The sequence below is a fragment of the Cyphomyrmex costatus genome, unplaced genomic scaffold, assembly GCF_001594065.2.
Source record: "Cyphomyrmex costatus isolate MS0001 unplaced genomic scaffold, Ccosl1.0 scaffold671, whole genome shotgun sequence".
Taxonomy (NCBI): domain Eukaryota; kingdom Metazoa; phylum Arthropoda; class Insecta; order Hymenoptera; family Formicidae; genus Cyphomyrmex; species Cyphomyrmex costatus.
In genome coordinates, this window is record NW_017280235.1 from 1,019 (window position 1) to 11,020 (window position 10,002).

At 43.6% G+C, this 10,002-nt stretch overlaps 3 protein-coding genes across 3 annotated transcripts; all 3 read right to left on the reverse strand.

The window, feature by feature from the left end:
- Nucleotides 1-4,900: 4,900 nt before the first annotated feature.
- On the reverse strand, nucleotides 4,901-5,971 carry LOC108780100 (uncharacterized). Its single transcript, XM_018547694.1, has one exon. The coding sequence runs from the start codon at nucleotides 5,969-5,971 to the stop codon at nucleotides 4,901-4,903; it is 1,071 nt and encodes a 356-aa protein (XP_018403196.1).
- Nucleotides 5,972-6,290: 319 nt separating this feature from the next.
- Nucleotides 6,291-8,423, reverse strand: LOC108780101 (uncharacterized). Its single transcript, XM_018547695.1, has 4 exons — nucleotides 8,297-8,423; nucleotides 7,753-8,138; nucleotides 7,244-7,636; nucleotides 6,291-6,374 (listed from the first exon to the last, which is right to left on the reverse strand). Exons 1-4 carry the CDS (start codon nucleotides 8,421-8,423, stop codon nucleotides 6,291-6,293), a joined length of 990 nt encoding a protein of 329 aa, XP_018403197.1.
- Nucleotides 8,424-8,855: 432 nt separating this feature from the next.
- On the reverse strand, nucleotides 8,856-9,398 carry LOC108780103 (uncharacterized). Its single transcript, XM_018547696.1, has one exon. The coding sequence runs from the start codon at nucleotides 9,396-9,398 to the stop codon at nucleotides 8,856-8,858; it is 543 nt and encodes a 180-aa protein (XP_018403198.1).
- Nucleotides 9,399-10,002: the final 604 nt, after the last annotated feature.

The window sequence follows — 10,002 nt, forward strand, 5'->3', positions numbered from 1 at the left end:
CCGCTCCTTTCTGCAGTAGTTGCGGAAGGTCAACCACTTTTCGTCTTCGCTCGGCAAGCGGATAGCACAGTTGTTCATTTTACCACATTTCTCGCTGTGGTCCTCCAATTTCTTGATGGTTTTGAAATAATGGAGGCATCTGAAAAAACAAAAAACAAACACTTATTAGTACAAAATTTTTTTTATTTAATATTTTCTTTTTTATTTAAATTTGATTTTTTCTTATTGTACTTACCGATCACAAAAGAATTTCTTATTCTTGTTTTTTGTAACTTGTGACCTCACAAGGCGGGACAGGTTTTTGATCCATGCGAAATGACCAATTCCATCGTTGCGTGGACCTTGTATGTATAGCATGTTTACATGCTTCTCCTTCTTTTCGTCGGTAAGCCGAAGAGGTAGAATGTTCTCGTTCTCGATACCGTAGACGTTGATCGAGATATCGTTGAGACGTTCGAATTTCGAAATGTCTTTGAATTTCATCGGAAATTCGATGCCATCGAGATTCAGTACCGTTGCGTAATGTGGATACGACGCTGTTCGATTCACATTACTTTTAGCTGGGTACAGAGCTGCGACCACCGACCACGCGAAGCACTTGTTGTCCATGGATTGTACGTTCACCACCGCTTTTTGATCTTTAATTTTCGGTGGCACTGTGATACGACATCCCGCGTGCATAGGATTCAGTTTATTAACGTTTCACCGTTAAATTCAGAATTCTCGAGAGCGCCCACCCGCTGTCGCGTTCCTGGCACTCTTCGAGCGATGCCAATGTAGGCTCGATAACGCGCGACACGTACCATTCGCGCACATTCGACGCTGGATATAGTTCGCAGTTTTTCGTGTTTATACCCATAACGGTGCGTTTATCGCCCGCTCCGAACTCGCCGTTGAAGACGGTGTTCACTTTCACGCTACCGTGTCTCTCTATAGCGCTCGAGCACTACACTACCGGCGTCTTCCAAAAATTGACGCGGCTCTATATGTCCAGAGTTTATCATCGCACCGGTTAGAACACGATTCTCGAACGCTGCGTCGATCTTACGCCATCGAAGTCCATATCCGGCACCCACGTGCACGAATCGTTCGCTCACCGAATCCTTCAAACTCTCGAGTATCGCCGCGCGATACATGCAATCACATGATTGTCTATTGCCTATTGATAATCGCGGGCGTTTGATACGACTCTGTTCTTCCAGAAATTCGATGAATTCATCACATCGCTATTCCCACGCGACGTACTCTTCTCTGGTATCGAGCAGGGTAGCTTGCTCTATCAAATCTCGCTCCATGTTGTCATTTGTGTTATCGAATGATTAATGACACGATGCGCCTCAATCTCACATTTTTATACTATTACTTGATCACGTGACATTAATGATGTAGTGTTTTGCGTATGCGCAAAAACGTGAATCTGTCTAATAACACTGTGATGATGAGATCACCTCTTGAACATGTTGTAACATGCCGTATTATACAATGTTTCGCGCATGCGTGAAAACGAGAATCTATCTAACAACACTATGGCAATGAGATCACCGCTTGAACTTGTCGTAACATGTCACCGATCTTCCAAGAAAAAATTTAATCACGTGACGTTTAGTATCAAATTACATTAATGATGATGTTACCACCTGAACATGTTGTCCTACTGTGTGCTGAATGTCATTAAAAATTTCTTATATTACGGTAATTAAAATAATTTTTATTTCGTACATCTACGCTTGTGAAGTTACATTTAAAAATAAAAATAAAAAAATAAATTAACGTTTTTTGTAAATATAAAGAAAAAATGTACTATTATACTCTCTTGTACGTCTTAAATTTTTTAAATATATACATGATGATGATGATTGACTCAACATTACGTTGTACACGCTTCTCCAACGTTGCAAACGCTATACGCGAGAGTGATATCTTCGACAAACGCCAGCTCGTTGATTATGATCATATTAGCTTAAGTTTTTTAATTCGTATTAAAAAATATAATGTTAATAGATGTGAATAAAAATTTTTTCGTTTACATTATTTTTCTCTTTTTTCATTTTATTCTCTCTTTCTTCCTTTCTTTCTCTCTTCCTTCCTTTCTTTCTTTCCTCCTCCCATTCTTCTATGCCTCGACGCGCTATCCGATAAGCCGTCCTATTCGCGTTAAACTATTATACATAGATATTTTACACAACTTGAATAAAATAGAGAAATATGAATAAAACTATGTACATTCGTTCCACCACCTTACGTTATAGTATTAAGTACGCGATATACTACGCAAGATTATATTATTACAAAAATTCATACGCTACATATTAAATAGAACATATTAAATAAAACGTATTTTTGAATAAAATGTGAATAAATATTCTTCGTCTACATTATTTTATGTATACTTTCTTTTTTTTTCTTTCTTTCTTTCTTTCTTTCCTACTCCCATTCTCCTATGCCTCAACGCGCTATCCGATAAGCCATCCTATGCGTTTAACGATATATTTAATACAACTTATTTAAAAAATACAAATTAAAAACATTTTAAAAATAGGTTTCAGAAAAATAATTGCAAGAATTTATAATAGAGGTAAACGAAATCGATATAAAAAACTATAATACGACTGTATCGTCCGTGAAGGCGGTGCGTGCCTTACGGAACGTTGTTCCAAGCGTTTCCCGCGGATAGAGTGCTCGAGGGAGCTTTGGGCGAAGAAAACTGCTTGTTTCTCCATCTTTGCACTTTATTTGAATTTCTCTTGTGCGGGCGAACGCGATTACAAACACACAAACTGAACACAATTAACGGAATCACGACGGTAGTCATAGATCCTCGTGCCGCGTGCGATCGACAGGACGGAAGGATAGCCATTAACGGCAGGATCGAAGCTCGATGACGAGCAGCGCGCGCAGCGGCGCGATTGATCGATTCGCGAGGGGTCGATCAATCTCAGTGACGGGACTATGAACGGGAAAAATGATACGGGTATCGAACACGCCGCCCGCCTTGAAAGTAGTAACTTTCAATGTAGAATACAATTAGGTATGAATCAGTCAGCGTGACATGAAACGCGAACAAACTGAAAACAAAAAGAATTGAGTCATTCTCAACTTAGAGATAAAACAAATAATTTGCGCGCAATATGGTATAAAAAGGTAAAAGTAAAGGCTGAGCGCGCTTAATTCTAACAGGTTAATATAATATCGTTTAGCATTCGATCGGTAAGATTGCTAATTTAGACAGCGGCCGCACGTACGAACCCTTAGCAGTTTTTACCAATGCAGTGCGTACAAGACCGTCGGAGCCCGGATGAACTTCTTGGACTCGCCCCATCGCCCATTGAAGGGGGGCTAAATTCTGCTGTTGTATTAGCACGAGCTGTCCAGCTGACAACGGAGTGCCCTTGTCAACCATCCATTTAGATCTCGCTTGTAAAGGATGGAGATATTCATTGCTCCATCTTCGCCAAAAGTGCTGTCGGGTTTGCTCTACGCGTTGCAACCGCATTAATCTATTCTCGTTGACGTCGGTGAAATCAGCGTAAGGCAGACCATTTAAAACCGTGCCAACCAAAAAGTGTCCCGGACTTAGGTACGCTAGATCATTGGGATCGGAGCTTAGCGGCGTTAAGGGTCGCGAGTTGAGAATTGCTTCAATTTCGCAAAAAACCGTTTGCATTTCTTTAAAAGTCAGGAGGGCCTTGCCTACAATTCTAGTCATGTGATGCTTAGCGGATTTTACCGCCGCCTCCCATAATCCTCCAAAGTGAGGCGCGTTGGGGGGAATAAAATTCCATGAAATTTCTAACTCTAGAAAAAAGTTTTTGAATTTGGCTTGGACCTCGTGACTATTGTAGATGTCGTACAACTCTTGGATCTGCTTTTGGGCGCCCACGAATGTGGTCCCATTGTCCGAATACATGTGTGAGGGCTTACCTCTACGCGATATGAATCGCTTAAATGCGGCAATAAATGCTTCGGAAGTGAGATCACCAATTCCAAATAAACCGCTTTCGTGGCGAAGCATACAAAAAATGAAACATATGACTTGTGACTTCGCGCATTACGACGCTTTCCCTCGCGCAACAAGAACGGTCCAGCGTAGTCCACGCCGCAGTGGGAGAAAGGTCTAGAAACGTTAACTCGGGTAGCTGGCAATGAACTCATTAAGACCTCTGATTGAGCGGGTTTAGCCTTGAAGCAACCTATACATTTTTGTATTATGCCACGCGTTGTGGATCGCAACGATAATGGCCAAAAACGCTGGCGCACATTTGCTGGCCATTGTGGCCTGCAAACCCGCATGCAAATTCCGCGTGTGCTCACGCTCTATAATACGCTGCGTTAAAATATGCTTGCGCGGCAATAATATTTGATGAGACGCATCGAATGATAACTTAAAATTTTTTAGTCTCCCGCCTACTCGAATTAGGCCACTTTCGTCCAAAAAGGGTGATAACAATGACGTAGCGCTAAAAGTGTTTATGGCATTGCCTTTAGACAACGCTTGATATTCGGTGTGGAACGCCTGCCGTTGGACCGTTCTGCAAATACAATTTAAAGCGGTGGACATTTCAGCGGGAGATACGGAATTAGAAATCGCATTCGCGCGGTGCGCCTTGGATAATCGCAAACAGTAAGCTATGATACGGCATATCTTATTCAAACTAGAATATTTATTTAGCAAGATGCTCACAACGCATGGATGTGGATTGGAAATGGAGGTTGCTACGAGAACCCTCTTTTGCTCGGGGAGATCGCTCTCTAAATGCGCAAAGCTGCTGGATGGCCACCGTTCCTCGTTCCACTTCAGAAATGCGGGTCCGTTCCACCACGTCTTCGCATCGATTAAATCGTGAGGGTTTAAACCCCGCGACAACATGTCGGCCGGATTGTCCGGAGATGCAACATGATGTCAATGCTTGGTGTCGGTCAATCGCTGGATCTCTCCTACTCTATTTGCTACGAACACCGACCACCGCCGTGAAGAGGAAGTTATCCAGTTCAACGCGATGGTTGAGTCCGACCAAAGATATGTCTGGCAGTTTGAAATGTCCAACGATTCTCTAACCTTGGCGATTAAACGCGCTAATAGTAAAGCAGCCGATAGCTCAAGCCGCGGTAACGAAACTGCTTTGAGGGGTGCGACGCGAGATTTCGAACATAATAATTCAGAATGATACTCGTTACAACCGAATTGAGTGCGGATATATATATAAGCGCCGAAGGCGCGCTCACTAGCGTCACAAAATCCGTGCACCTGCACGAACTGATGAGCATCGGGCTTAATGTATCGGGGAATCTTCAGATGATTCAACGCACCTAATTGCGCCTTGAAAGCGACCCAACGAGTGCAAATATTCGGAGGAACGGATTCGTCCCATTGAATGGACAATTGCCATAAGTCCTGGAGAATGAGTTTTGCGACGACGATGACTGGCCCTAGAAGGCCCAAAGGGTCGAATAACTTAGCATGGTCGGAAAGTATGATTCGTTTAGATACAATCTGAGGTTCCGACTCAGTGTTGCACAGGAATTGAAAGGTGTCCAGGTACTGATTCCATTGCATGCCAAGAATGCGTGAGTCCGCAGAGTTGTGGTCAATGGCGATTGGCTTGCATTCATGATTGCTTACTCCTAAGAGATCAGGGCAATTGGTCGCCCATTTGCTGAGTTCGAAAGCTCCCAATTTTAGCAAATGAATTGTTTCATCGCGAATTGATTTTAATTCGGCTATTGTGTCTGCTCCGGTGAGCATGTCATCGACATAGAAGTCTCGAATGACGCAGGCTGATCCGTGAGGAAACTGAGCAGAATGTTGCTCAGCCAAATACCTTAGGCACATGGTGGCCAGAAATGAAGCAGAAGCCGTACCGTAAGTGACGGTGGGGAGCTCGTAGGTATCAATATCAGCAGAATAATGCTCGCGCCAAAGTATCCTTTGCAGACACGTCTGAGATGCATGCACTGAAATTTGCCGGTACATTTTCACGATATCGGCGGTGATGACGTAAATCAGTGCTCGGAATTAGTTGCACATTTCGGGCCGATTTCTGAGGCGACGCCTACTGTCTCCCCACTACTACTCGAGCCTCGGCGGCCGAGCCGCCGACCGCTCACGTGACGCTGTGCCTCAGGAGCGATACTTCCCAGTATGCTGAGAGTACAACTTCCGACAAATATCATTAAAATATTTTTTTTCTACGTGATTTTTATTTGAACAAATTTTTTTATTATTAGCATATTATGTATATATTCTATAATGATATAATTTTGGCAATTATTACAGTATGATAATTACAATATTAAACAACAGTTTTCCACATCACCTCTGAGGTACTATTGTTGACGCGTTTTTTTAAAGTGGTTTCCCCAATAGGCCTATTCCACTAAAAAAAAATAACGAAAAAGCTGATTAAGTACATAGCTCGAGGAAAGCAATATTCTTTAATGTTAAATATTTATTTAAAAAAACGAACGAGGATGAAACTGAAATAACTAATTTACTTGAAATTTTAAATTTGACCTTCTGGGTCGTTTGCACGATTGTACTAGTGATGATACATCCACAGAGATTTTAGAAGTAGTATTTTACATCATCGAGGATAACGATGCATCATTTTCAAAACGGAAAAACGTTCATGTTTAAAAGATGCGTCGTTATCCTCGATGATGCGAACTACTACGTCTAAAATCTCTGTGGATGTATCATTACTAGTACAATCGAGCAAACGACTCAGAAGGTCAAATTTAAAATTTTAAGAAAATTAATTATTCCCGTTTCATTCTCGTTCGTTTTTTTAAATAAATATTTAACATTAAAGAATATTGCTTTCCTCGAGCTATATACTTAATCAGCTTTTTCGTTATTTTTTTTTAGTGGAATAGGCCTACTGGGGAAACCACTTGAAAAAAACGCGTCAACAATAGTACCTCAGAGGTGATGTGGAAAACTGTTGTTCAATATTGTAATTATCATACTGTAATAATTGTCAAAATTATATCATTATAGAATATATACATAATATGCTAATAATAAAAAAATTTGTAAACAAAAATCACGTAGAAAAATAATATTTTAATGATATTTGTCGGAAGGTGTACTCCCAGCATACTGGAAAGTATCGCGACGATCCTGAGGCACAGCGTTACGTGAGCGGTCGGCGGCTCGGCCGCCGAGGCTCGAGTGGTAGTGGGGAGACAGTAGGCGTCGCCTCAGAAATCGGCCCGAAATGTGCAACTAATTCCGAGCACTGACGTAAATGAAAAAACGGAAGCGCATCAAAATTGAGATCAAGTCCTGTTGAACGACCGGGCCCACAAGTAGCGCATCATTCAGAGATACGCCGGAGCTGTTACGGCAAGAGGCATCAAATACTATTCGTATTTTCGAGGATTGTCCAACAGTCTTGAATACGCAATGGTGCGGAAGGTAAAATGATATCGGTTCGTCGGTTATGGGCAGCTCTAACCGCCGCATGTGCCCCAGCGAAAGATACTCCTCGAGAAACGCCGCATATTGAACCTTGAGAGTGGGCTCGCGCTTGAAACGTTTCTCGATGCCCTTCAATCGTTTGATGGCTATCTCGCGTGAATCGCCGAGATTGCTTAGCACCTGCTCCCTGACCGGAAGCCTCTCTTGACCATAAACCTACCCGTCGAATCTTGTGACACATTGTCTAAAAAATGACGCTCACAGGCGCTTTCTTCAATAGTGTAATTATTCGATGGTAAAGCTATGTCGTCCATTTGCCAAGCACGACTAACTTGTTCATGTAATTCCGAATTGGTTATAGAAGCGTGAAGTGAATGAATCTTTGCGGGAGCGGGCGCGGTATTGCCTAAACGACCGGCTAAAATCCAGCCCAGTTGTGTCTTCTGTAGCATTGGATGCTTGTCCGACGATTGAATTTGACCAACGCACATTAAGTCCCAAAATAGTTCCGCGCCTAGTAAAAGATCAACCTCCGACGATATGTGGAATCGCGGATCAGCGAGATGAATGTTGCGCGGAAATTCGAACTTGTCCCGTCTCAGAGAGAACGCCGGGATTTTATCAGTGACTTGATCAGCGACGATGCAATCAATGATCCCGGTACGAATTGAGAATCGCGATTGTAATTTAATCTGAGCGACCTGATTGGAAGTAGTGACTGTTCCATTGACGCCAGAAATACATAGATACGCTCAACGGGCGTGTTTGTAAACCGAGAGCCTTCACAAACTTCTTTGACACGAAGTTCGCCTGTGACCCACAATCTAATAAAACACGACATGCTCTTGGCGAGCCCTCACTGTCGTATGCATGCACGACTGCAGTAGAGTATAACTTGTTGACCGCCGAATGATCCTGACGCGTGGGTCGCTAAGACGGAAGGTGCCTTGGGTGCAACCTCCTTATTAGAATTGTTAGTTGATGCCTCCGTGGTCGAAGGCATGTGTAGAAGTGTATTGTGCCTTGCCTGACACACTTTACATTGACCGGAAGTACACTTATCCGAAGTGTGAGAGGAGGAGCGCAAGCAATTGGTGCATAATTTGCGGCTGCGAATTTCCGCGGCCCTCTGTGGGACTGGAAGTGCCACAAAATTTTTACAGTAATAGATGGCGTGATCGCCCTGACAGAAATGACATTTAGATTTAACGGTGGCCGCACAAGACGATTGCCGCTTAATATTTGATTGTGATTTTGTTTCGTTCTTTTTTGTGACAGCGGCAGACGCGGTGGCCTCAAGCACTTGACAACTATGAGCGATAAATTCCAACAGCTGTTTAAGTGATGGAAGTTCGTTTCCTGTTAGAGATATTTCCCACTCGCGTAGCGTGATCGAATCAAGTTTGGAGGTTAAGATAAGAACGAGAAGATCGTCTCAATGCTCTGTAGGACGCTTCAATGCCTGAAGGGCATGCAAATGCTTTGCAGCGCCGTCCGAGATCTTCCTGAGCTCGACTGGATTTTCTTTTGCCATGGATGGCAAATCCATTATAGCCTTAACGTGATTTTGTACAATTTCGCGCTTGTTGTCATATCGACTCTTGAGAATTGACCACGCGACCGCGTAATTGGCATCCGAAATTTCTAATGAACTGATTACGGCACTTGCGTCACCGGTGAGACACCCACGCAGATATTGAAATCGTTGCGCGTCTGAGAGCGAGGCATTGGAATGAATAACCGAATTGAAAGTGTCGAAGAACGGGAACCATTCGTCATACTTGCCGGAGAACGACGGTAAATTTAATTTAGGCAGCCGAATATGCATTTCACTATCCGAGCCGCGAACACTTGAGGAAGAAGGAGAAAAGATAGATGCTCGCGATGCGAGGGTGGGAGACAACAGCTCGCGTATTCTAGCGGATAATGTATAAAACGCGTCCTTCGAAACCACCTCGATCGCCGCCTTCACTTTCATCGCACATCTCCAAACGCGATTGCACTTCATTATATTCGGACCAATAGTGTTTGAGCCTTGCTTTACGCTCTTCAAGCTGAGTCGCTATTGAAGGAGTTACGGATGAGATTGATTCGACGTACGTTCTGATACGCGTGCACGATGCCTTTATGGTCGTGCGCTGTCGCTTGAGAGTTGCCGCCTCTGATTAGTCGACCATCTTGGATGCGAATGTGTAACGTACGCGATGAAACGATTCTGGTTGGCAACAGAAATAATGGCCTCCCTTACCTTGCTATGCGACGCGAAGATGAGCGCGAAGATGCTGGATGCCTCCTCGAGCGTTGACGAATGGGGAAGTCTCCTCTCGCGGCGTCTGGACCGTTGAGAATGTCTCCTGCTACACTTCGTCAGGGCTGTCCTCTGCCCTCCGCTGATGCTGCGCCGAAGATATGCCAAGAAATGAGCCGGGTTGCGTCCTTGATGACGGACGCGAGCCTTGCAGCTACTTATGTCGTGTCACGCCGCTGTTGCGACGCTTGAGTCGTGATATGCCGCTGATGCGACGAAATAAGCCGGGCTGCGTCTTAATGTCGGACGCGGGCCTTGCAGCTACTTATGTCGT

What these genes read in the sequence shown, in the direction of transcription:
- LOC108780100 (XM_018547694.1), bottom strand. Translation starts at nt 5,971, where the DNA reads ATGTACCGGCAAATTTCAGTGCATGCATCTCAGACGTGTCTGCAAAGG.
- LOC108780101 (XM_018547695.1), bottom strand. Translation starts at nt 8,423, where the DNA reads ATGCCTTCGACCACGGAGGCATCAACTAACAATTCTAATAAGGAGGTT. An exon ending in AGTTATACTCTACTGCAGTC is followed by an intron (nt 8,139 to 8,296) that starts GTGCATGCATAC and finishes TCAATGGAACAG; the next exon opens with TCACTACTTCCAATCAGGTC. An exon ending in GCTTCCGTTTTTTCATTTAC is followed by an intron (nt 6,375 to 7,243) that starts GTCAGTGCTCGG and finishes ATTTTTTTTTAG; the next exon opens with TGGAATAGGCCTATTGGGGA.
- LOC108780103 (XM_018547696.1), bottom strand. Translation starts at nt 9,398, where the DNA reads ATGAAAGTGAAGGCGGCGATCGAGGTGGTTTCGAAGGACGCGTTTTAT.